This window comes from Xyrauchen texanus, chromosome 33 (genome assembly GCF_025860055.1).
Source record: "Xyrauchen texanus isolate HMW12.3.18 chromosome 33, RBS_HiC_50CHRs, whole genome shotgun sequence".
Classification (NCBI taxonomy): Eukaryota; Metazoa; Chordata; class Actinopteri; order Cypriniformes; family Catostomidae; genus Xyrauchen; species Xyrauchen texanus.
The window spans coordinates 8,007,676-8,035,649 of NC_068308.1; the positions used below are offsets into that span (position 1 = coordinate 8,007,676).

Sequence of the window (27,974 nt, forward strand, 5' to 3'; positions counted from 1 at the left end):
CTGAATTTTAGTAACAATATTTTCACTGCCAAATGTACCAAAAACAGGGCGAGGTCATGGTCTTGCAAAGGTCCCTTGGACACACAAGTTTGTGCCTGTATGCACAAAGAAGTGCACACTTTTTCCATAGGGGGTCTTAGATGGTGCCAAGCTTCCTCTTGCAGTATTGGCCTCTGCAAAATAAAAATGGGTGTTTTCAATCTGTGGGTGCTTTCAAACCAGGATGGGTGCTTCTAAACAAAACAATAAAATTAAGGAACGTCTATGTAGTAATCAGTGGGCATTTCCAAACCATGATGGGCGTTTCTAAACTATCCAATGAAAGTAGGGAATCTCAAATGGTTTGAAAATGCCCACTGGTTGGGAAAAGCCCATTTTTGTTCTGCAGAGACATACAGTAAGTCTCCTATTGGGCTGCACCTCTTTGGAGGCCCAGTCAATAATCTAGCCCTATAACACATAATATTCACAATTGTAATTTTTTTAAGGATTCACATTTCATGATATATATATATATAGTTTTTCATCCTTAACCAGTAATCACAAAAGACTGTGATTGGTGAATCCTGGCCAGCGTTGTTAAAAGTAACTACGAGAGATTACATCACCGACTATGTGCTACCTCAGCTGCGGTTTGAAGCTTCGAACAGAAATTTACAGCTGAATAAACATCCCGCGAAACTTTAATTGCCATTAATTGCACGCACTGAACAGTTAAAACTGCAGAATCATTGTTGAAACCCACAACACGTCAACTAAGCCCCGCCTCTTACTAGCACGAACCGTTTCAATGTTTCGATTCGCTAAAAAGAATCAGATCAGCAGGGGTCGCTGTAGCTTCTCCTGTCCTCCAGCAATTTTGCCATCACTCTGGCCTGGTTACACACTGATGCTCAATGATGGCGGATAGTGCGAGTGAGAGCGACACGGACGGAGCCACCCCTCAGTGCTCCTTATCCTCATCCTCCTCCGTCCTCATCTCTCCCTTCCGTCTGGAGGAGTTGACGAACCGCCTGGCCTCCTTACAGCAGGAGAACAAAGTCTTAAAGATCGAGCTCGAGACGTTTAAACTGAAGTGTAAAGCGCTACAGGAGGAGAATAGAGACTTGCGCAAAGCCAGTGTCACCATAGTGAGTCATTCTCAACTGTTTCATTATTAAATACAAAATTTGCAAATGTTTATGGAAGTTAACACTGATAAAAATTAGATGGTGATCATTTCAGGTGCAGTTCACTATGTTATGGAACACAATTTGGCTGTCGTGATTCATTTAGCTTATTGAGTGCTAACGTGCTAATGATAAGGTCTTTACTGTCCTCTATTTCCCGTTATGTCTTTTGTTTTGTTTTTCAATTTAATTCACTGTAGGTGCACGTATTAGTCCCCTTTCAGTAAATATGTTAAAGCTACGGTTGTGTTTTGTGTCTAGGAAACGGTCAGTATAATGTTCCTTGTAGCAGTTTATTTATGATAGTAAAGTTTCGACATATCAACCTCATTTTGAGAGAAAAAAACTGTGATATTTCGTTTATATGAACCTCATATTTAACTTCACTTGTAATTGTCAGAAGTTGAATAAAGGATACGATTCATGACAACGTATTAGACCAAAATACATCTATTAACTAATTGAAATCCCATAATATAATACATAATATTGCCATTTTTAAAATATGAGGTCATGTAGCCGTGATTTATTGCACACTAGTCATATGGCCTCTAAGCAGGGTTGGCCATAATATATAAGTCAGTTTAGATTTAATAAGTATCTGAAGTTTATTCAAAGTAATGCATCCATACTTTTGGCCATATGGTGCATGTGGATTCTTTCATTGCAGTTCCCATTCTCTCTTGGCTTACGGTCTGCAGATTCTCTGTTTAGAATGGCTTCATATTTAGAAATGATATATACCTTCACTTCCTTATGTCATGCATGTATGTTGTAAAGTGTATTGTGAACTGATGTCCAAAAGAATGTGAACTAGCATTCTGAGATGCTATTCATCTCACCACACTTTGTCAGTTCAAACCACTCTGGCTATTCTCTGTTGAGCTCTCTGATCAACAAAGCATTTCCATCTGCAGAACTGCCCCTCACTGTATATTTTTTTTGGTTTGTGACACCATTCAGAGTAAATTCTAGAGACTTTTGTGTGTGAAAATCCCAGATCAGCAGTTACAGAAACACTCAAACCAACCTATCTGGCACCAACAAACATGCCATGGTCCAAATCAATGAGATCAAATTTTTCCCCCATTCTGAAGGTTGATGTAAACATTAACTGAAACTCCTGACCCATATCTGCATGATTTTATGCACTGCACTGCCACCATACGATTGGCTGATTAGATAATCACATGGATTATTGTTGGTGCCAGATGGGCTGGTTTGAGTGTTTCTGAAACTGCTGATCTCCTTGGATTTTCACACAATTCTCTAGAATTTACTCATAATGATGCCAAAACCAAAAATCATCCAGTGAGGGGCAGTTCTGTGGATGGAAATGCCTTGTTGATGAGAGAGTTCAACAGAGAATGGCCAAACTGTTTCAAACTAACAAAGTCTACGGTAACTCAGATAACCACTCTGTATAATTGTGGTGAGAAGAATATAATGTTATTCTGAGATGCGGGTTGGTGCTGTTTTGGCGGCACGGGGGAGGCATACACAATATTAGGCAGGTGGTTTTAATGTTGTTGCTGATCGGTGTTTGGTACAACATCAGCCTCAGGCCTCTCTTTAGGTTGTTGCATTTAAATAAAAATGATTTTATTTTGCTCCTCTGCATTAATTAGTCAGAGAGGCCACTTTCTTATATGCTTGTAATTAGTTGAGAAATTGGATATTTAAGGCAACCCTGAATCTTTACTGGTTTTGGAGAATGTCATCTTGTAATAGATGCACCTAGTCTGTGATTAGTTGTGTAAAGTGTGCACCAACAAAAGTAATGGCAGAAAACATGAAACTGTGTAATCTGGATAAATGAGAAAACATTTTCTTTTTCCTAATGCTCTGGGCATACACTGCCATTTTCAAACGTTTTCTGAAAGTTCCTCATCCACACTGAAACATCTGATAATGCTTAAATCTCCTTTCTGCACATGCAAGAAAAAAACAATATAAGAAGCATAGCTCTTCATCATTTCCACATATGGTCTGAAACGCAATTGGCCTCGGGTTCCGCCACCGGACAGCAATTCCGAGTAAACTTCCCGTCGTCTTTGTAGGAATGCAGTGTTGAGGTTGTACAAAGTAAAATGTAACTTTAACAACACTATATAAATTGCACAACAACAGCACTACAAAATTGACAGCCATTTTGATTGTTTTGGCATTGTTTTTGAATGTCTCAGCCTTTGCAGTCCACACTACAATGCAAAGAAAACATTTTCAAATGTATGCGCTTGGGAGAGCTTTTTCAAAAGTGTGTGGATGGAAGTCCAAAAAGTAGCTAAATTATTGTGTTTTCAAACAAAAACGTATCGTGTGGATGTAGCCTGTGAGTCTTTAAATGTGCGCAATGTGACAACATTCTGTCACGTAGTGTGTGCTTGTCCTACATTTTTTTCTATCTATCTTTTCAGCAAGCAAGGGCAGAACAAGAAGAGGAGTTCATCAGTAACACCCTGTTCAAGAAGATTCAGGCCCTGCAGAAAGAGAAAGTAACACTAGCCGTCCACTATGAGAAGGAAGAGGAATTCCTCACCAATGAACTCTCACGAAAACTTATGCAAGTAAGTGCTTGGCCGTCTTTTTGTATGGGTCTTGGATTTGTTCTCTATTGTACTCTGGTATGGATGGCCACTTACATTTGTTGGTTTTCCATCATCAGGCTTACCAGATCTTGTTGCGTAACCATGCAGCTCCCTTCCGATCCGGGCTCATTGACACAGTTCAGTTATATTTATCCACTGTGGTGGGTTACACAGTGTTTTGTCCCGAGTACGGGTAGCTAACTGCTAACTGTTTGTAATCATACCATACCAAACCTTGCTCAAATGAAAATACGACTGTAATCTTTAATCACCAATGGCACTTTTTGTTTACATTTCAGTATTGCAATGTTCAAGAACACCCATTCCACAGCAAATGTGGGAGTGTTCTAAGGCTTTGAAGAAGTGCAGTGCTCAATCACTGAGGGGGAGTGTAGGAAATGTTGTTCAAGGTCTGCTCTATCAACTGCCATGACCATCCTCTCTGGGATCATTAAAAAATACACCCAGTGATCTGGCACACAACCAAATCCACTTGCCAGTTTTTGGATGCCATCTCATCGCTTGGCACATGACCCTCTCTGAGCCCACCTACCCTGGACCAAGCTTCCTCAAAAAGCACGTTCCAGTTCCTCCATGCTCTTGAGCTTCATCCAACTTTCAGACAGTGATTCATGCTTTTTTAGGGAACTGTTCTAGTGGTTCTGTTTTTAAGGAAGTTCTTCTAGCTTAGGGTGTCGGTGGTTTTCTGGATGTCCTCAACTTCTTGAGGAACATAAGATGCAGTGGAAGAGAAGGGAGTATGTGATTTGAACAGTTTCACAGATGGAAACATTTTGACTCATTGGGTGCTTTTTGTTAGAAAGCACTTAGACTCAACAAGTACTCTACAGTACTAGGTTTGGAAATCAAGAACTAGTTCTTATAGATAAAATTACTTGTGGTCAACCAATATGCAAGACAATTTGAGACAATTGTGATTTTTGGGCATTCAAATTCCAATCACGTTTTAATGCCCAAATAAGGGAATTTATATGTGAAGGTACTGTATATATGCCATGAACGGCGCATTTGTGTGTCTTTTATTCTTGTCACTGAGCCACACCTTGGGGTCAACAAGCTCCTGTCCTGAAGAGCATGTGAAGCACACTGATTCGCGCACAGTCAGCAGAGGCTGAACACCAAATGCTCCGGTTTCACTTTAAACATTTGTGAAATGGCAAATGTTCCTGGTTCATACACGCTGTGTTTATGACACGCAGTGTTAAAAAGGAGACGCATGCTCACTCTATTTCTGTGGAGTGATAAAATGATGAAATTAAATCTCAAAGATTTTTGCTTCATGACAAATAAGGGCTCATGGGTTTAATCAGAGCATTACAATAACCTGTGAATGTGAAGAAATTAGGAAATAAATATTTTACTATTGCATAATAATTTATATTTATTTATTTAAAAACATTATAAAATGATTTTAATAAAACAAGTGTAAATGAAAAATTTCCCAAAACTAAAGTTGACCAAAAAGAGAATTTAGTATTGACTTATTTTGAAATGTAAAACATAAGTTTTTAAAGCCTTAAAAGGAGATCATAGTTTATTAATATTCTATTACTTTCCTTATAAGTAAAATATTTAACTTCAAATATATAAGGAAAGTCAGAATATTCTAACTTGTCTTGCTGAATTTATTTATATAAAAGTTTTTTGCTGAAAATTATTTAGCTTATAAAAAAAAATAGTAACCTAAACACACTTATAAACTTAGTACAACTGCCACTGTGTAACAGATATTTTATTTGAAACTGTAAAATTGTCAAAATACACAGTTAGCCTACTGTTGCTGCTATAAAATCATGATATTGTTTATTAAGGTTGTATTTGAAAAACCTCCACTAGAGCGGATCCCTTGCGCAAATGTGCAAGTCACTCTACACTCGCACGAAATCCAGGCTTCAGTCGCGCCGCATTACAGATTAGAAGCGTACTTGTGTATCTGTCCATTTTTTTCATATAAAATGTTTTTGTTTAAACATTGGCCCCTAACAGTTAGTTTATTAATTTTAAACCATTACTTGAACTACATATAAAGAACCAATATTGTCATTATATTCATGCTGTTTAGACCCGCACAGTGAGCCTGGTTTCCCCCAAGGTTATTTTTCTCCATTAACTCCATAAATTTTGAATTGAATATCATTAATTTTGTTTCAGTGGCCGCTCAAGCTAATTTTCTGGCTGCTGAAACAAAACTGTCTATGCAGGAAAAACAGTAAAATAGAGTAAATAACGTATACATAAAATTGCTAAAATGTTTACTTTTTGTTTAGCACTATATTTATAAAATGTTTTACTTAATATATAAATGAATTTTTTTAAGAAATAAGATGTTTAAAATGGTAGATAACAGTTTCTTCTGGTTTCAGTTTAGTCATGGAATTTTAGTCATTTGTTTGCACAAAGAAATTGTTAATATATTAGGAAGAAGGAAATAACAACAGTGCACGCACAGTAGTCCAGCAACCACAGATGGCATGTGTGTATTAGCAATCAAATTTTATTCTAGTGCACGTTATGTGCTTTTATTTTGACGTTGCTCTCTCACGCTTGTGTGTATCCAATGTGGAGCAATCTCCTTACAGCTTTCAATTAATACTGCCTGGATCGCCTTTATGGAGTGTCAAGGATTGACCATCATGCAACATTCTTGAGTCAGGGGAATACAGTTTTGATCCAGAGTGATAGAATGTGCAGAGAAATATTTATGAGCGTTCCACATGAAGAAATGCTGAATTTGCTAAATATTATTAAGGTTTGTGAATTAAATTTATTTGAATGATAAATCTGCATTCTCCACTTCAAACAAAGGCTGGGTATAGAAATGCATCTCCTCTTTGACTTCAAACTTTCCAGACATGTTTTTTTAAGTTCTCGTCTGGTTTGTGTGCAGCTGTGTTGTGTTCTGTTGTTACTATCACTGTGGCGGAACCTTTACTATTGCTGTGGCAGTGGCTGTATATTCTTGTGCACTCTCATGAACTTTATGGTTGGTAAAGACTTTTACAAAATATCAATTCGATTTCAGTTTCTCACCAAACCTTATCGTATGCCTTCAGAACAAGGCATAAGTCACATTCAATAATTTATTAGACTTCTAAATTATACATTTGCATCCTTTTTGAATTGTGAAGTGGTGGTCACCATAAACTGCCGTTGTTTGACATCAATGAGCACAACTTTTATTATTTATTTTTTTATTTCTCCCTTTGCCATATGGGGTTACAACACGGGTGAGTAAACAATGACTGAATTTTTATTTTAGGGTGAACTATCCCTTTAAGTCGAATCAAAACCAGAAAAGTTTAATTTCTTCCATAATACAAAATATGAGGCATGAGTAGCTTTGCTATGGCATAGGCCATTTTCATTTATTTATTTATTTTTAGTTACAACATGAGAAAGCCGAACTGGAGCAACACTTGGAACAGGAGCAGGAGTTTCAAGTGAACAAACTTATGAAGAAGATCAAGAAGCTGGAGAATGACACAATCTCCAAACAGCTCACATTAGAACAGGTAATTTTTTTAAACAACAGTAACAACTCTTGTTCATTGAGTTCCATTCAACATATTCAGTGCTTTGCTTTTACTTAAACAATTGTGTTCTTTTAGCTCAGTCGTGAAAAGATCGACTTGGAAAACACATTAGAGCAAGAACAAGAAGCTCTAGTGAATCGGCTTTGGAAGCGCATGGACAAACTGGAGGCAGAAAAAAGGCCAGTGCTGTTCTGTTCTCAGTAGCTGCTTCTTTGAGTAACACAGAAATATAAATACTGCCTTGTAGCCAAGAAAGGTTTTGGATCTTACCACTTTAAATATTTAAAGTGACTTAAAACCTCTACTGAAAAGCTGCTAATGTCAGTGTTTAATAGATCTGTAATGTCTGCATATTCTCTTGCCAGACGTAAGGCCCTGATATACTTCTGGAGATGATCTTCTTCGTTGAGGGGTAAAAAGAAGTTCTAAAAAGCTGAGCAACAGAATATTATTTGCGAACATTCGGACATCCACCACACCGCTGTGTGAGGCATATAAAGGATCATTTAAATATGAGGATGCTACATGTAAAACCTTAAAAATGAGTTATCAATGACTTTATGCCTCATTCTAGAAGTATAATTCACATGAGGTCAGTAAAAGAAGCTGTTTTATCCACTCGCTGATGATTTGAAGTGATATATAGGCAGTAGAAAATGTTTATTTTGTATTGTTTAGATGCTAAATTCTTGACGCTAATGCGCCATAATATGCACAGATTACATTATACACTCACCTAAAGGATTATTAGGAACACCTGTTCAATTTCTCATTAATGCAATTATCTAATCAACCAATCACATGGCAGTTGCTTCAATGCATTTAGGGGTGTGGTCCTGGTCAAGACAATCTCCTGAACTCCAAACTGAATGTCAGAATGGGAAAGAAAGGTGATTTAAGCAATTTTGAGCGTGGTATGGTTGTTGGTGCCAGACGGGCCGGTCTGAGTATTTCACAATCTGCTCAGTTACTGGGATTTTCACGCACAACCATTTCTAGGGTTTACAAAGAATGGTGTGAAAAGGGAAAAACATCCAGTCCTGTGGGCAAAAATGCCTTGTTGATGCTAGAGGTCAGAGGAGAATGGGCCGACTGATTCAAGCTGATAGAAGAGCAACTTTGCCTGAAATAACCACTCGTTACAACCGAGGTATGCAGCAAAGCATTTGTGAAGCCACAACACGCACAACCTTGAGGCGGATGGGCTACAACAGCAGAAGACCCCACCGGGTACCACTCATCTCCACTACAAATAGGAAAAAGAGGCTACAATTTGCAAGAGCTCACCAAAATTGGACAGTTGAAGACTGGAAAAATGTTGCCTGGTCTGATGAGTCTCGATTTCTGTTGAGACATTCAGATGGTAGAGTCAGAATTTGGCGTAAACAGAATGAGAACATGGATCCATCATGCCTCGTTACCACTGTGCAGGCTGGTGGTGGTGGTGTAATGGTGTGGGGGATGTTTTCTTGGCACACTTTAGGCCCCTTAGTGCCAATTGGGCATCGTTTAAATGCCACGGCCTACCTGAGCATTGTTTCTGACCATGTCCATCCCTTTATGGCCACCATGTACCCATCCTCTGATGGCTACATCCAGCAGGATAATGCACCATGTCACAAAGCTTGAATCATTTCAAATTGGTTTCTTGAACATGACAATGAGTTCACTGTACTAAAATGGCCCCCACAGTCACCAGATCTCAACCCAATAGATCATCTTTGGGATGTGGTGGAACGGGAGCTTTGTGCCCTGGATGTGCATCCCACAAATCTCCATCAACTGCAAGATGCTATCCTATCAATATGGGCCAACATTTCTAAAGAATGCTTTCAGCACCTTGTTGAATCAATGCCACGTAGAATTAAGGCAGTTCTGAAGGCGAAAGGGGGTCAAACACAGTATTAGTATGGTGTTCCTAATAATCCTTTAGGTGAGTGTAATTTATGGTGACACTGATACTGCTGCAAAAATGGGTGTATAAAAGAATGTTATTGTTCAGAATACAGACAAACATGGTGGCATATCTTACTTTAAGCAGATGTGTGAATGGTTTTTGCTGCAGATGGCACATGAGTGAATGTGCACTTTAGTATTTGAGTAGATTTCATTACTTTTGTAGACTTATTAAACAAAAAAAAGTCACATGACATAGTCTTGCGCACCTGTGTGTTTGTGTTTAATGCTGACCGAAAAACAAATTAGTAGTTGGAGCTTCAGGTCACACCTACTGATGACACGACTAATGGAAGTAAGGTGCTCAACAGCCGGTTAGATGTTTTCCTAAAAGTTTGCCTAGGCGAGCTGCTATGAACCACCGAAACAAATGCAAAAACACCTTATTGGCCAGATTCAGTTTTAAATGACATCAAGCCCGTTCGTTGTTCAATTTTGAATGAAGTATATTGGGGCCTTTAAAACAATTGTTCACCTAAAAATGTCCATATAACTTTCTTCTGAGGAACACAAAACCAGATGTTGGGCAGAGATGTTTTTAGATGTTAGAAAGTCATAGGGGTTTGGAAAAAAATGAGTGTGAGTAAATTGACATAAAACGTTTTTAGGTGAACTATCCCTTTAATTTAGAGCTTGCAGAAACTGACTGTTTATATTGATCTGCATTTTTCCCCAAATCATCTTTAAAAGGTTTAATCTGAAAGATCTTTGCGAATCTGTTTTGTTCCTCCCCAGCAGAATTCTACAGGAGAAGCTTGACCAGCCTGTCTCTGCCCCTCCGTCCCCCAGGGACATCTCCATGGAGATTGAATCACCTGAGAACATGATGCGACACATTAGATTCCTCAAGAGTGAGGTGGAGAAACTGAAGAAGAACCTGCGCACCGCAGAGCTACAGCGTGAGTGGCTGTGCTACACTAGATTAGTTCTTTAATGTATAAAGTCAACTAAAAAAAATCAACATCAATCCCATGTTCTCAAAACACATTTCTGGTCTTATTGTGCTTGATTCATCAGCACATGTTATTCCGAAGAAAATAAATGTCTTTAGAATCTTTCATGAAAACGTAATGGCTTGATCTATCACTGAAACTACTTTCCTTTTCAAATGAAATCACTTCTTCAATGTAGCCAATTGACAAATAGCTATTTAGGCATTGTTTAAGGCTACAGTTGTAGGTATTTCTTACATTTTGTCAAATCTTGCTGTATTTTAATGCCGTTTAACTTAAATGCAGCAACTATTAAGACAATAATGGCAAATAATGATAGGTTTGAAAAAGAGTTACAATTGATATATGTAGAAATTCTCTTGACGGTGAACTTGACCTTCTCCCTCCAAGTCTGTCAAAAGTGGGTGGTGTTGGTGTTTCAGGAGGGTAGTAGTTCACTCCAAACTCTCATTCAGGTCTCACTTTATTTCAGTAACTCACAATCCAATCAATCCCCATTGGAAAAGTCAAGCCCCATTAGACATTCTTTTCTCATTGAATATTCTGTTTTGCACAAGAATGTGTCATATTATGGAATAAATAGGCTTGCGAATACCATTTAATAACTTGATGCAGGTGTACTGTAAATAAAAAATCTACAGTGTACAAATCAGGAATCCCGTTTTCACTCATTGTAGCCAGTTTAATTTTTTTGTTTTGTTTAGAGGGCAGTACGTAAAGAAACAACAATGACTTCATCACGCAGATAAAATCCCAGGAAGACTCACTGCTGAGGCTTTTGCATCCAAAACTTTTGTTGATTCAGCGCATTGATTGCTGTAACAGCAACACATAAAAATGACTTAACCTTAAGCATTAAAGAGATACATTTTGCAGAGGGTTGTGTATGTTTTCTGTCATCGTCTTCCATACCAGCACATTTGGTTAGGGTTAGGGTTAGTTTGGACTGTTTGCTTCACTTGAGCTTGGGGGGCATAGCGATTAATTGGAGCACCCCCCATAGATTTTGAAAAATGATGGAGACAAATTGAAGCGGATAAAACAAGTCCAGCACACAAGCGCTCTTTGTAAACACTTCAAAGAAGATTATAGTAAGCATTTCCTATGTTTTATAATGTATAAATGTTATGAATTCAAAATCAGGCACGTATTTCGCTAAACTGTTTGTTTTTAACACATGCAAGTCTCTGTTAAACTTCACTGAGCAAGCGTACATGTACATCCGTGTCAATCAAACCGATTGCAATGGAGAAAGGGAGCACAATCACTTTGATGAAACTTGTGCAACATCATATCACGCTTTCAGTTTCAATGTAATCAATCGTGCAGCTTTCATGGATGTCATGGTCATCTGTGTCGGTTTTTGAAGTGTTTTAGATCATTTATCATCATGTAACCACATGTAATACAATGAGCACCAGGATGAGACTTTTCAGCACAAGAGTGAATCTGCATTGTTTTGCTGATGATTGTACTCTGTTTACACCGATCATCCACAATATTAAAACCACCTGCCTAATATTGTGTAGGTCCCCCTCGTGCTGCCAAAACGGCACCAACCCTATAGCAAACATTATTTTACTGGATAAGCATGCTCTACCCTTAATTTATTTTTTTAAATAATACTTTAGAAATAGTAATCAGTGACAATATGGTTGTAAAACTTACAATATTAATTTAAAATACTTAAAAATCAAATCAGTGAAAAACATGTTTCTAACATGATAATGTATTTTTCAGCTGGGTAGAATTATTAATATTTCTAATAATCTAACGTGTCACCATTGCCCCAGCTGGGCTGAGTGTTTGTCCCACTCAATCCCTGATGGATCATTTTACTCTTTAATAAACAGTAAAGGAAAGGAAATATGTCCTGAAAGTAATACTACTACAAATCGAACATAACAATTCAGGCTTTGTTCAAAGTTTTGTGAGAGTATAGAATCGTTCAGTACAGTAAACCACTCCAAATCCTTACAACCTTTATCATTTCTGTTTATTAAAAAATAACATTTTCAGGGCATGCGGAGTGACTCCAGCCAGGTCTCCTAAGCAACCAAATTGACCAGGTTGCTAGGGAGGGTAGAGTCACATGGAGTAACCTCCTCGTGGTTGCGATTATGGGTTCTCTCTCTCAATGGGGCGCGTAGTAAGTTGTGCATGGATCACGGAGAGTAACATGAGCCTCCAAGTGCTGTGAGTCTCTGCGGTGTCATGCACTGCATGCCACGTGATAAGATGTACGGATTAATGGTCTCAGAAGCGGAGGTAGAGTCCTCTACCACCCGGATTGAGGTGAGCAACCACACCACCATGAGGACCTAATAAGTAGTGGGAATTGCACATTCCAAATTGGGAGAAAAGGGGATAAAATTTTTTTTTATATAAAATACAGGACGTATTGTTATTTCTCCAATTAATCTAAGAAATTATTGAAGATTAATCGATTATCAAATTAATCATTAGTTGCAGCCCTAGAGGAAACTTATGGGAATATGATAGTCCTCTGTAGACCTGTAGTACAGAGAAGAACCGCAAGAACTGAGGGTGTCATTTGGGACAGTGCTTATAATGTAAATGGCAGATATTAATTCACACTTGCAGGCATGTCCAAACAACTCTACACATAATGACTGAAATAATTTCACAGTCATGAGTGCATGTTTAAAATCCATGTATCTTCCTGCTAACATTCTCCCAGATCTTTGTAAAATATCTCTTATTTCCAAAAAACTAAAACAGCGGTATTTAGAGTACCTTGGAAATATGCATTGCAGTCAGTCTATTCAAGACCGATATACATTAACCAAACCTTCATGTGTGCTGTGTTTGTCACATCCGTTTAGTCATGCTGTTCTTAAAGGGTCATCAAGTGCTATTTTTGTACTAATTTTATTATCTTCCCTTAGGTCCAGTATAATGTTATAAAAGCACCAAAAGAGTCACACTTAAGTAATTTGATCGTTTTTGGCCCTTTGTCTGAAACGCTCGGTTACGGCCTAAGCGCCTCCTTAATACTTCAATGTAACAACCACTGTTATGATTGGCTAACATCATACAGTCCCTCAAATTCAGCATACTCAATCGGAAAAGAATGAACTAGCCCCTCAACAATATAAAAACAATTGCAGGGTTTAGATATAACGTACATCCAGCACATTGCATCAAGATATATTAAACTGTTCATCTCAAGCACAACTGTTCTCATTCCGCACCATAAACTATCAAACAGTAGTGACAATTTAAATATTCATAAGTGAAACGGTTTTCCTAAGTTTTTGATCATGTCCAAGTGTTTTTAACTGTCCTGTTCTTCAATAACAGTTAATTTGCAAAGCTTGAATCGTATTATGTCTGGTTCACAAGCAATCCACGATGGTATGAGCTGAAAAAAATAAAACCAAATGCACACATCATAGTCCAAAGCATGGTGAAATGATGCGCACATATACTGTAGGTGCACTGCGGTGCTCATCGCCAGAAACACATTGAAACGTTCAGAGACGTCCATCTAGTCTATGTTTACATACACCAACAATTTAAAATAGCGCAGATGGGTGAATGTGTGCCATGACATGTTTGTGCTCAAAACAACAAGAGGCAGCAGCTGAATGAAAGAGAGTTGCTTCTCACTTTAGAGTTGTAACTTAACACCGCGTCTTTTAAAAGCGGTGAGATATATGGCACCAGTCAAAGAGTCTGTGTAGTTAATTTTCATATACAAAATAATCCAAAATTGTCCAGATTTGTCCCCATTAGAGGCCTTCTCTGTTGACTTGAACTGCACACCAGTGGGCGGGGCCTAGGGTGAGATGACACACGTTGTGGGATGTATAAATACAAATGTGCAACGGACAGATTTCAAAACGAGACATTTTTGCAGGGTGGCAACTATAAATGCTCTCTTTAGACTGGAGGAAGTTGTGTTCTGAAATTGACAGTACATTTTTATTGTACAGTTAACTCTTATGTCTAAATATTTGATTTGATTGGTTATGCCTCAATGTACTATTACCAAATTATTTAACCATAAATGTTACTGTGCTCATTAAGATTAGTGTGTGTCTACAGATACAGAGAATAGGGCTCAGTACATAGAAGAAGAGCGGCATATGCGTGAGGAGAACATCCGACTGCAGAGGAAGCTTCAGAGGGAGGTAGAGCGCAGAGAGGCCCTGTGCCGGCAGCTGTCTGAGAGCGAGTCCAGCCTGGAGATGGATGACGAGAGGTACACACAAATCTGAATGGCACATGCTACCATCATCACATGAAACACCTACTGCTCAATTTCATAATTTCCCCAGACTAGGGGTGGGTCATGCTGGCATACTAGTTATCCATAAATCGTACGACTAGTTTATCTAAATATAATTTTTTTTTTCTTTTGTATTTTTACTTGTGTTGTTTTTAGCATGCTGTGTGCTGTCTCTGTTTTTATATTTTCACTGTAAAACCCTCTTGTCTTTTAATTCATCCACTTTAAAGCACCAGCACAAAAAATTTTTTAGCACACCACAAGCATCGAGTCGGTGTGTCAAGTTAAATATAGTCTCAAGACCCCTGCGTTGTTTTATTACATTATGCCTTTAATCCTTTAATCAGTATGAGGTGAAACCGAAACCAAATTGTACAGGATTTATTTAAGGTCGACTAGTCAGTTAATCATTCAGACAACCCACAAACCAGTAGATTCTGAAAATATGTAGTTTTGCAAATCTTTTCACTATATAAACAGTATGTAGCCAGTGTTTTTTCTACAGAATAGGTTTTTTTACTTCAGGGTTGCATAAACCGTTTTTACAAAGCTTAATATTTAATTGAACTATCAAAATGTATTCATTAACGCATACAATTTAATTTGAAATGTTTAATGCAGTAATTTTTCTTGAACACAGTTATCACATTTACCAATTTTACATTAGATTCTGACATTTTATTCCACACCGTGCGGGTTCTAAACGATCTGTCCGGGGACAGTATTTCACTGACCTACACATCACAAACAAACACACAGCGATTCTGCATCAGTCATCAAGTGATGGGGGAAAGGACATCTTTCAGTTGTACAAAACAAACCCAGATGGGACTTGTGATAGAAATAAAGTACTTTGCAGCCTCTGTAGTGCAAAATGTTATTACCACAAAAGCATGTCAAGTCTTGACTATCACCAATACAGATGAAGTACAGTATCATTATGTGGGCAGTGCCAATGCTAAAAGCAAAACAAAGATGTGTGTAGCACTTTATTTTTAGGAGTTCAAACAGGCGCTAGACAATTGCTGTAGCAAAGTGGCCACAGTCTGCCGGCCTAATAATATTGTGGAGGATTAAAGTTTAAGAGATTTTATGTGCATTGCAATAAATATGGAACCTATGGGGAGACAAGTTCTTTCAATTTGTCAACCTTTTGCTTAGACTTTGGAAAACATTTAATGTTACTTGAATTGGTGCTATTTTAGTGCATTGCTGTCTTTATACCGTGAAAGGCTTTGTTTGGAAAATGTTAGTTAGAATTATTGTTACATGTTTTTTTTCCTAAGAAGGAAATAAATGCATTTTGTCAGGAAAAGTATATATAGAGTCAAATTTCAGTACTTTCAAAATTAGGTAAACAGTACATTTACAATTTGTCATCTCTACAACAGTCAAGCTAGTCTTTTAATCCAAAATATTTACATACAAATGACTTGTTTCCAACAGAAATGTATGTGTCATCCATGTTTTAACTTGGCTACAACTTTCACAGTTGTATTGAAAAATACTGTTACAGTTAACTGTTCTAAATTACAACAGTTAACTGTTGATTAGGGATGGGCATGAGTTCTCGGACATGGCAGCAATGATCGATCATGAAAACAATGATTGATGGAGATCTTGCATGATGTGACTTTTCACTTAATTCGAAATTCAGTGACAATTACCTGATAACTAAACAAGCATTTTAATGTTTTGAGATTGAGGGGGAGTTTGTTAATTGTAGGGTTACATTGATTGCCAGAGATGTCTCTGTGTAATTAATCATGCTTTGAACACCTGTCTCTGCAAAATGTTTGCTAAACACAATTTATTATCCTTTAATGTAAGAACTTTGACTTGTAAATGAATGTTTGTCACTGACAGTAAACTACCTTGCCCTGGGTTATGAAATGTTTGTCTGACGTAACACACCTGCAGGGTTCCCATGTGTCCTGGAAAACCTGGAATTTTGCAGTGCAGTTTTCCAGTCATGGGAAAAATAATGATTTGTCCTGGAAAATATGAATATAACCATTTGACTGTGATGCTAGCAAGGTTTTCGTTGTAAGCACAAAAGCATGGTAATGATCTGACTCAGAATAGGAGTCAAATAATCAAATTTGTATAGTTTTTTTCACTGCTGGCTGCTGCACATTGTGAAACAACATCAGTGGTTAAGATTAAGATTAAACTTTCATTGTTATTGTGCAGAGTACAGGTACAGAGCCAATGAAATGCAGTTGTTTTCGCATATCCCAACTAAGCTGGGGTCAGAGCTGGGGTCAGCCATGAAACAGCGCCCCTGGAGCAGATTGGGCCAAGGGCCCAGTGGTATCTTGACGGTGCTGGGGCTTGAACCCCCAGCCTTTCGGTCAGTAACCCAGAGTCTTAACCGCTGAGCTACCACTAGCTACTTAAGGGCGCTCACACTCTCATAATTGATTACAGCAGAAGCCAATCGTGAGTTTGGGAATCGTGGTGTAACTGAGGCAGATCTCTTGATTGGTTACAACTATGATCAATCGCGTGCTTTTCTTCAGCAGCGCATGCAAAGAAAGAAGCGGCATTCATGAAACTTCTCATTTTGATTGATGTTTTTGCATGTTGAGGGGATGTCTCTTGTCTTGAATACATTGAAGTCTATGAAGTGACGCGTCAGCAAACCTCGGCTCCAACTTCACACCAAAGTGATTTTCACACATGTTTTGCCTCACAAATTATGTCTTCTAGAGTACAAAGCTACATTAAATATTTTTAAATGGTTGAAATTTATGAAGAGATGTGGAACGTCTCATTTCCCCTTTTCCTCCTGACGTACCACCGTGTGTTTAGGCACCCTAATATGGAGGACAAAGCGCTGCTTGACGCTGGTGTTTAGAGGAGCTTTGTTGCCTTGACTCAACTCGTGAAATGCACATTACAATGACAAAGGGACATCTTTGAAACTCCAAATTATTGTAATTATGCTATTATTGTAATCTTTTCTGATAAAAGTAATGTTCAGCTGTTTAAATACTGTAGGAAAATGCAGTACATCTGCTTTGTATTATAATGCGTAAACATTCTACAGAAGTCGTAAGAAGGTAAGCACGTTATTGAAACTCATTATTATTAGACTATTATTGTTGTCTTTTTGGGTGAAAAGTCATGCTCGGCAGTTCACAAACTGAGTAGAAAGTATAGATCTGCTTTGTTCTTATAATGCTTAAACACTGTAAAGACTCTTGGCAGATTTCGGTCATGAACATTTCAAATGATTCAATGACTCGCTCATAGCACATTTGACTTACATTTGTTGCCAACTATTGGCATCTCCAGAAGGGGTCATTAAACTAATCAATTACACTATGTAACAATTTTTGTCCTGTACTGTAAATCACATTCACGAATCAGCCCCCAAATGTAGTCTCCCATCATGTTCTTGTAATACTGTCCTTGGTAGCAGCGTTTAAAGTCCAGTATATCCTGATGGAAATGCTCGCCTTGCTCCTCCGAGTATGCTCCCATGTTCTCCTTGAATTTATCAAGATGAGCATCATGGATATGGACTTTGAGGGACATCCTACAGCCCATTGTGCCATAGTTCTTCACCATAGTCTCAACAAGCTCCACATAGTTTTTGGCCTTGTGATTGCCCAGGAAGCCCCAAACCACTGCGTTCCAAGTCTTTGACCTTTGCCTCAGACAGTGTAGGGAAGAGGTCTTGAAGGTACTTGAAGGCTGCTGACTTCTTATCTAGAGCTCTGACAAATTGTTTCATAAGGCCCAATTTGATGTGCTGTGGTGGCATCGGCACCTCTGTGGTTCCAACAGTGGCTCCCACTTTGTTCTTCCCTACAGAGAACTCGGTCCGTTGTGACCAGTCCCAACTGTGGAAGTGCCTTTTTTCACCATTTTCAAGTCTCCTATGACCTCACAGCCGTACTCGTTTCATACTTCAAGGCGTCCAGCAAGGTCTTGATATGTATCTACTTAGGCAGCTGGAACTAAACTGAACACTACCTAGTAACCAAAAAAAAGAATGTGTTACATGGTTTTATTGAATCTGAACACAATTGTGCAGTTAATTTTCTATACTTGAATCATAAAATAAAGCTTAAGTTGGTGCTTTTAGCTTATTCTTTAAAAAAAAGAACCCCAGAAAATATGTCTGTGGATATGTGATTGTCTCAACTTTTTGGACCCTCATGAGTTTTGCATCCCTGTGAGTTATAATCTTTTGACAATGATGACAGTCAGACCACTGATTTAAAAAAATTTTTTAATTCACACTGGTTTCGTAGCGTGATGATTCAGCCTTAACATCTTGGAATGTGAATTAATTTTCAGTTATTCAACGATCGGAGTAAGCTTATTCCATGGTTACAACATGTAGTATGCAGAAAACATGGAATATAGTCATAAAAATGGCATTAGCAATAAACCACAGAATGTCAAGAAATATGACATACTGTACATCAGATTGTGGTACCGTTCATATTACACAACTGTCTGTCTTGTCTTGGAAGTTGTAGGGCTTTTAAATTACAAGAGGATTCAGCAACAGGGGTGAACACATTTCACAATCGACAAATTCCCCGGCAACTCTGTTGTGAAACGTAATTTGGAGTCCAGGCGAGAAGTGATACGAGATATGAAATCAAATGATCGAATGTTATGCATTTCAGAATATGATGTGTATGGTTTTTAATCGCCTTTACATAATGTGTAAAGTAATGTTATTGGTTACAATATGAAAAAGTACCTCCTACTAGGGCTGCACGATGTCATATTGCGATTATTGAGGTTAATATTGCGATATGCGATTGCAATATAATAAACAAATGTATCATGAGTCAACTTGCTTGGTTATCAAGGAAAATGCACAAATAGATGACTGATTATGCTGAAATGTTTATTTCTCAACTCATAGTTGTTAGCAACAACAACTATAAATGCAGTGTTTTCAAATTAAAATATTTTTACAAAATTAAATGATTTATTTGCATTACTGCAAACTTGTTATTTTCTCTATTACAAAAACATAAATAAAATAGAACAATAACTAAGAACCTACGAATTTTCACGAAAATAAGATTGTCCAAACAATCAGGGACATTTAAGCAGGATGTAACATGTACTTTTTATAAACTCTTTGAAAAGGAAACTGGATATAAAAGTGTTGTTCTCTCAATCAAACCACTAAAACTGTTGTCGTTGTTTTTGGTGTGTGTGTGTGTAATATATATATATATATATATTACACATTTTATTGTTGTTGTATATGTAATGTTATTTTTCACATAAGACTGATCTTATGATGATCTCATCAATGATGCGACACGTTGCAAGCTGCAGACTGCGGGGGGTTAGATACGAGCATCTCCATTTTAGAGTGTGCATCAGCTGGCAGAACTTTAAATCTCTCCAGGTCTCGAATCCCGGGCAGAATGGGTCTCTTCCGCGACTGGTCTGACCGCACCGAGAATGACAGTTTTGGAGTTTGTGTTTATTTACATGGCATGCTCCCATATTATATTAACTTAAATTATTGATGAAATAAAAACATTGCCAAGCTGTGATCTGTGTTTCAGTGTTATTTTTCCTGGCCACCAGTTCAGTGTCGGTCTGCTCGGCATCCATCTTCACCTGATTTCCACGCTGAACTCACATGACCACATGTGCCACTCCCTAAACTGAGACTTTCTACACCTCTCAGTCTCTTAGAGGTGTAGAAAATGGGCAAACAGCTCTGAGTGAATGGGCTGTCATGTCCACACATGCACTTATTTATTTAATAAAATCGCAGCATTTGCTGTCATATAATCGCACAGGCTGACATCGCGATTGCGATATGATTAATCGTGCAGCACTACCTCCTACTGAAAATCTACCTATTTGCTTCCTGACTGTCCAAGAGAATTGGCAATTTCTCTCCAACTCTTCTCTTTCTCCACCCGGTTGTTGTACAGTTCAGATGAAACATAAAATCTGGTTCTCCTGCCAACATTCCACTAATTGTTCCTCCAATTCTTTGGTCCAATGAGAATTTCTTGATACTGCAGCCATGCTAGTTGATGTTCTGTTGTAGGTACATCAGGACAAAAGTTCCCATGCCCCGTTTCTTGTTCTCTCATTGGCTGTAGGTCAACACTTCAGTTGTATTAAGTCAAAAGACATTTCACATTCGCAGACAAGTCCAGATATTTAAAATGCTAGACATCTCGCTGACATTGGCGAAGCATCGGCACATCTCTCACCAACCGACCAATCAAAAGATTCTTCTTATCAACTAACATTTGGTCCACTATTAGGAGGCAGCCCTACTGCCTATCATGTTAAAATATAATTTTTAATTATAAAATCCTTAATCTATGTACTGATTGTCACATGTCTGCCAAACACGTTGGGTGGTCCAAACATCATCTGCAGCCTGAAACTTAACATTTGATCAGATATTAGAAGTGAATGCACTTAGCTGCATAGGAAAGCTATAGGATCCAGATCGATTAATTGTTACACCCCTAGTTGCCTGACCAGTTCAGTCCATGATTCAGACTGATGACTATAGTCTTCTTTTCAGTCAACTGACACATAAAGGAACCACACCAATCAATTTATTTACAGTACAGTATATTGGCCATTCTTTTTGCATGCAGTCAGTTAGATAGGACAACACAATAGAAAGTTAAAATTCTGAGAAAAGTTGTTGCTCAATCAGAGGTCCTAAACTTATCAGATCCTCTCAGCAATTTTGTTCCAGTATGCCTGCAGACATTTATGTGGTTATTACTGTACATAGGTCAGTGTGTGCAGTGTACCGTGTTGATTCTCAATGTCCTGTCTTTAACTCACCCGTTTTTGTGCAGGTATTTTAATGAGATGTCTGCTCAAGGCCTGCGTTCACGAACTGTATCCAGTCCCATACCCTACAGCCCATCACCGAGCTCCAGCAGACCCATCTCACCAGGTACACATGCATTCAGTGCATTACCTCTACTGCTGTCCAACAATCTGGATGTAAACACTGGGTTAACAATCTGATTTGCATATTGATGAGTCCAGTAATATTGATTGAATGAATATATTTTACGGTGAGCATGCAAACTGTATTAATAACTGCTAATCCATAGGTGAACGTGTAAGTCAGTTCTGGGTTTAAGTTACCTAAAACATACAAAATCAAATAATACTGTCTCTCTACATAAATCGTTTAGTGTCACCATTAAACTTTTTGAATGGTGAAACTACATATACCGCACGAAATTAACTGCACCTGTACAAATCTACAGATCGCATGAAAATGTAATGAGTTAAGCATGGTTTAGTTTATTATTGGTTGCTCAACAACTCACTGTACATTATATCACTGCATAATTTCACACTGCGTGTCTTTGGCACCACAGTTTTCTGCTTTTGCATTGCTTACCCTGCTCTGGAGGTTGTAATCCAAGGTTAAAAGTGGTGCCAACCCATGTTTTTAATTTCAGTTGTGAACACTGCATTGCCCAGGGTTAAAAGTGTCCTTTTCCCAGGGTTTTTAAAGACATGAACCCAGGGTTAAGCGTAGTGTGAAAAAGCGCTATTGATCCTCCTCTTCTACTTTTGTTAACAAATTGATTAGTAAATCAAATTGTTAACTTGGCAACATGCTATCAAAAGGCTTAATTACTTTGGAGAACAATGGATTGGATAATAACTTTTCACCTTTGGGTTTTCTGTTTACAATTTCTCATTATGGCTTTTTCCAATAATATGAGTACAAGTATGAGTGAGAGAACTTTAAAGATTCTGATTCGCATTGGGAAAATTGCATGTTTGGAACCGTTAACAAAACCAAAATTCATAAAAATCATATGGTTCTTGTATGGAATAACTTCATAAGTCTTTCTCATGGAATAGACTTATGAAGCTCCGGAACCACCTCCGGAGTGGTGGTGGTGTAGTGGGCTAAAGCACTGTACTGAAAAGCAGAAGGTTGCTGGTTCGATCCCCACAGTCACCACCATTGTGTCCTTGAGCAAGGCACTTAACTCCAGGTTGCTCCAGGGGTTTATCCCCGTAATAAGGGCTCTGTAAGTCGCTTTGGATAAAAGCGGCTCTGTAAGTCGCTTTGGATAAAAGCGTCTGCCAAATGCATAAATGTAAATGTAAATGTGAATAACTTCATTAAGTCTTTCTCTCGGTGATGTGTGCTTCTGCAGGGTTGTCATATGCCAGTCACACAGTGGGCTTCACCCCGCCCACCACACTGACCCGAGCGGGCATGTCCTACTACAACACGCCCGGCCTGCACGTCCATGTAGGAGCTTCACATGGAATCACAGTGAGTTCTTCCTGGTCTGCTGCATTATGACTGTCTGCAGTCCCCCCACCCCCACTTACCCTGAGATTTATTATAGACTCAACCTGTGCTCTAGTTTCTACTCCCAAACAACACTTTTGGAAATGTGTGCACAGCAAAGTTATGCAGAAAGATTTTCTGCAGAATTATCTTAAACTAAGTTCTTTGAACATCCTGAATTTTTATTTTTATCCTGACCGGATAAGCAAATATTTAACTAAAGGTGACACTGATATCAAATGGAATCTGCACCTGCAAAAGTTTAACTTGAACTGTCCATTGTCAACAAAGTTCTACACATTCCACCCCTTATTTTTTTTTTTTTTGTTTGTATTTTGGCTCATTTGATGTTTTTTCAGCTGACAATAGAGGTGGTTGACCAATGTGGGTTTTTTGAATGGCAAATGGTGATATCTGCAAACCAGAGTGGCCAAGGGCTGATATAATACATATACATAACCTATAGCCTATAAGTATAAGTGAAGTTGCCTGGGGGAAATGGTTAAATAACAGGTAACAGGGAGACTTGTTCATCATATACATTTTCATTTGAATGCAACGGAATTTAAATTACATTCACGTCATCATCAGCAAAGCACATAAACGGAAATCGCACAATGTCTGCATTTGAATTCGTAGGTGGCTCATCCACTACGAGAAGTGAGAACTGTCTGACTTAACAGCACTTATTTCACTCCTCTCCTGATTGCAGCTGCCTGCTCTCGTCTTCTTTCAAAGGCGAGGCCTTTGGCATTTTAAAACTAGCCTAATATTAGGCCTGTCGCAGTTACGTCACCTGATCACAATCATTTGAAATAACAGTGATCATCTGAGAGAACTGTGATTGAGCACTTCGATTTCTAATAGCATTTTACTATCCATATGAGGGATTTTTTTTAAGCAAATATAGAATTGCCAATCATGAACATGAATGTTTGGTCTTATTTTCTGGTTTAATTCAGTGCAGCTCCTGAAGACTATGTGAAGATTGAACACGCACCATTTATTTTGATGTTTGAGGGGTCAATACATTTATTATCACAGTTGATGTTTTCTGGACAAATATTGAGTTTTGACTCAAAATGGTTCGTTATTTTTTTGGGGTTCATGATATATCTAAATTCTATATATTGTCCCATCCCTTCTAAATGGCAAGAGTGATAAATGTCCTGTATTTCCAGAAAAGAAAAACAGAATATGCTGATAGATGTAAACGGGTATATTCTAATAGCTGTGAAGCATGTAAAGACTTTTTCAGAATAAATGCGTATCTAGAACCTTAATCAGAAAGGAATGTGCATGTAAACATGGTCAATTTAAATCTTCGCCTGTTTGAAACACCAGATGTGGGACATCATATAACATTCTGTAGATGGTATTTATATATCCTCTCTTTCTCCCACAGAGACCTTCCCCAAGAAGAAGCAATAGTCCGGACAAATTCAAGCGTCCTACACCACCGCCTTCCCCCAACACGCATGCTGTTGTGCAGCCACCACCTCCCCTTCCACCCCCTGTGCATCCAGCATCATCCCAGGCAGCTCCATCGCAACAGCAACGGCCCCAGTAGTCCTCGCAGCCACTGATCAATGAGCCATCAGAAAGGACTCAAAAAAGAGCTGATTTACTGACCCTTACCCTCTCTCCCCCCCCCAACTATTAATCTGTGTTGTGTTCATAAAAATATGTTTGGATGCATTGATTGTGTCCATTTGACATGGTGATTGGGGTGATGGCATACTCCTCTTAGAGGGTTGCTTTTGAGGCAGGAGAATGGAGTAACCATTCCTCTTTGGGATATTGCACTGTTCTGTCATGAAAACGAGACTTAAAAGGCTGTTTCACTCAAATAAATATTCTGTCATTATTTACTTACTCGGTCATTGAAAACCTGTTTGAAAAACACTATTTTGCATCCATCTACCCCATTTAAGGAAAAAAAATATATCTATTTTATGTAAACATGCTCTAGACCAGTGGTTCACAACCCTAGTCCTGGAGTACCCCCCACACTCTTATTTGACACCCAATTCTGAACCTCTACTTATGAGCTGATGAATCAGGTGTGTTAGAAAAGGAAGAACAAAATGTGCAGTGTTCGGGATACTCCAGGACCAGGGCTGGGATCTACTGGAGAAAAAAAAAAGGTCAAAGATGTCAGGATATAGCAGTGACTCATGCAGGAGTGCCATGTTTAAGACACCATATCTGGTTATAAGAACAAGACATCTGCATTCTATTCCATTCATTCACATTTTTATTTTGGCAGAAGAACATGTACAGTCTGAACAGCCCTTAATATCCCTGGAACACAAAAAATGCAATTTTGAAGAATGTTGATAATGATGCGTTCTTATACAATGAAACTGACAGGTTACTTAAACTACAGGAGAGTGAGTAAATAATGCTAACATTTTCATTTTTTAGTGAGCTATAGCTTTAAAATTTCAGCAACTTCACATTGCATTGACATCAGTGTGTCAAGCGTACAATCTATGTCCAAAACTCTCTTAGAAATTGCTTTGTTAAATTATATGGACAAAGTAAATTGGCTGGTTGACACATTAAAAGTGTCAACCAGAGTGGACCAGTAGGACATTCCAGAAAGCCGCTGGAGGGCTTCAGTGTTCTTGATGGATTGTGGTCAAAGCAGCTAATAGCCTTTTATAGATATTAAGAAGCTCTGGTGTCGGCAATCGTTTGCCTGATGACGGTCTGACATTCTCTGTTAAATAATTGATAAGCAAGTGTCTCTGAAAGCAAAAAAAGGAATCTTTCTAATCAGACAGCCTGCTTATACAGCATTATGCATTTCACAGTCACCTGGTTACCTTGCCTTGCAAATTGTATTCAGAAAGCAAGACAGCAAAATATATTAACCATGCACAGAAATTCTGGTGAAAATACTTTGCATTAATGAATGAATTTAAAAAAGACATGTCTGGGCATTATTTCACCCCAAAATCAAAAGGGTGGAAAAACATTATATTTTGCATAAAAAAAAAAAGCCTATTTGTAGGACCATTAGGATTTTTGCACTGTGACATTTTTGTGACGACTATGCCCATATACCCCCAAAATTCTGTCTGGACAAATGCTTTTTTATTTTTTTAAATCTGCATACAGTTAATTCAGTACAAGAAATGTACTATACAATTTAAATATAAAATATTTTTTCTGCATTATATTAGGGTATGGAACTTGTGGTGCGCTTTTCTTTAAGTAAAATTGTTATTTATTTTTTGACCCAGACATTGCTTGAGAAGTGTTGTAAGATTCGGGTGAGAACATCAGCTCACTTTAAGATAAGATGACTTTGTCTTTTGCGGCTGCTGCATATGTGCTGCATTGTTGGTATCTGCTAGACTTCAATCCTCCGAAATGCTCCTAAATTGGCCCCTTTTTAATTTCAGCTTAACACTTTAAATGTAAAATGAAATGGTGTGGATTACAAAGAGACTGACGTGTGCAGAGGGTGTATTTTTTTTTTTTTTTCTAACGAAGTATTACATTGTTTCGGCTAAACTGTTTAGTACCAATGTGATTTCTTTTTTTTTTTCAAAATATTTTCAATTTCATAAATGGAGTTGGAGCATGTGTAAATAGTCTTCACTTTATCTCCCTGTGTGAATAGGCTCAAGTTAACAAATAAATCTGAGTTGATGCAGCTAAACATGTCAAACAAGAGAACATAAGGAAGTACTCTATATTATGATAATTAATTGATTGCAGATTTACTGAAGATCAAAGCAAACCAGTAAATAATTTACAGGGATCCAAGCAGTTCCAAAGTGGTTAAGACTTTGGGGTGGGTTAGCTCTGGCCTGATAGATGCTGTAGGTGTACATATTGCCCTTTGTGTTCATAATAACACTGTCCTTAAACATCACTGTTCTTGTTGCACTGTGCAGCATGGCATGAGGGGTTGTCATATTAGCTTCAGGTTGTGTCAGTAAAGGCTTATGTGACTGTTTATTTCTATCATTTCTTTACTATGTATTTTTGAAAGCACAATTTTCTATAGCGTTCTTCTGAGAACCTAGAATGTTTAAGGTTTCATTTTGGTTTACCTTTTCTTTTGTTACTCCAAATATTCAATTCATTGTATAGAAGAAACTAATACTATGTTTTACCATTATATACACTCACTGAGCATTTTATTAGGAACACTATGGTCCTAATAAAGTGCCCGATATGGTCTTCTGTTGTTGTAGCCCATCTGCCTCAAGGCTCGACATGTGCATTGTGAGATGTTGTTCTGCTCACTACAATTGTACAGACTGGTTATCTGAGTTACCGTAGCCTTTGTCAGCTCGAACCAGTCTGGCCATTCTCCGTTGACCTCTCTCATATACACCATTCTGAAGAAATTCTAGAGACTGTTATGTGTGAAAACCCCAGGAGATCAGCAGTTACAGAAATACACAAACCAGCCTGCAAAACAGTCCTGCTATGGTCAAAATCACTGAGCTTACATTTCACCCCTATTCTTATGGTTATTATGAACAAACTGAAGCGTCTGACCCGTTTCTGCATCATTTTATGCACTGCTACCATACGATTGGCTGATTAGATAATATCATGAATCGGTGTAAAGGTGTTCCTAATAAAGTGCTCAGTGAGTGTTTGTCACAGCAGATTTCAGCTTTACCAGAGCATGTTCTGTTTTCTGTATACCTTTTTTTTTATAGACTGTTGACAAATGAATGTAATGTTTGCTCATTTTACTGCTATCATTAATGGATGGAACACCTTTGAGCCTTAACTCACTGTGGTATTGCTAAATGTAACAGTTGTCTAGTTTATATCCCAACATCAGATTATTAAAGTCTTTATACAGGGTTCATACTGTTATTTGTTTGTCAAAATACTGGTATGAATGCTGGGCTGTTATAAATTATTGCATCATTGTAAAGTAAGATAAACATAATGCATTATGTAATTGTATGGTAATTAAAACAATAATGGAGAGCTGAAAACCTCAAATCAGTGGGGGAAAAAATATAATGACCCTACACCAGGGATTCCAAACTCTTTCTACTTTGGTCCAGATGCTAAAAGAAATAAGGTGTCACAGGCCACACGGTTGTAATAATAATAATAAAAAGGTTAGAGGCCACTATTGCATCATCTTTACATTGTATGGTTAATATTATGCCAGTTTTAATCACATTTTTTGTTAATAAAGGATATT

At 38.0% G+C, this 27,974-nt stretch overlaps 1 protein-coding gene across 1 annotated transcript; it reads left to right on the plus strand.

Annotated features, from left to right (window-relative positions):
* Positions 1 to 884: 884 nt before the first annotated feature.
* LOC127626591 (coiled-coil domain-containing protein 6) lies at positions 885 to 27,964 on the plus strand. The gene is made up of 9 exons (XM_052102492.1): positions 885 to 1,130; positions 3,587 to 3,736; positions 7,162 to 7,290; positions 7,387 to 7,490; positions 10,006 to 10,166; positions 14,292 to 14,448; positions 21,306 to 21,406; positions 22,641 to 22,762; positions 24,186 to 27,964. Exons 1-9 carry the CDS (start codon positions 897 to 899, stop codon positions 24,348 to 24,350), a joined length of 1,323 nt encoding a protein of 440 aa, XP_051958452.1. The 5' UTR covers positions 885 to 896; the 3' UTR covers positions 24,351 to 27,964.
* The last annotated feature ends 10 nt before the right edge of the window (positions 27,965 to 27,974 follow it).

Bases quoted from the DNA above. Each gene is read 5' to 3' on its own strand.
- LOC127626591 (XM_052102492.1), top strand. From the start codon at position 897: ATGATGGCGGATAGTGCGAGTGAGAGCGACACGGACGGAGCCACCCCT. The intron at 1,131-3,586 runs GTGAGTCATTCT...CTATCTTTTCAG, and splicing joins GCAAAGCCAGTGTCACCATA to CAAGCAAGGGCAGAACAAGA. The intron at 14,449-21,305 runs GTACACACAAAT...GTTTTTGTGCAG, and splicing joins CTGGAGATGGATGACGAGAG to GTATTTTAATGAGATGTCTG.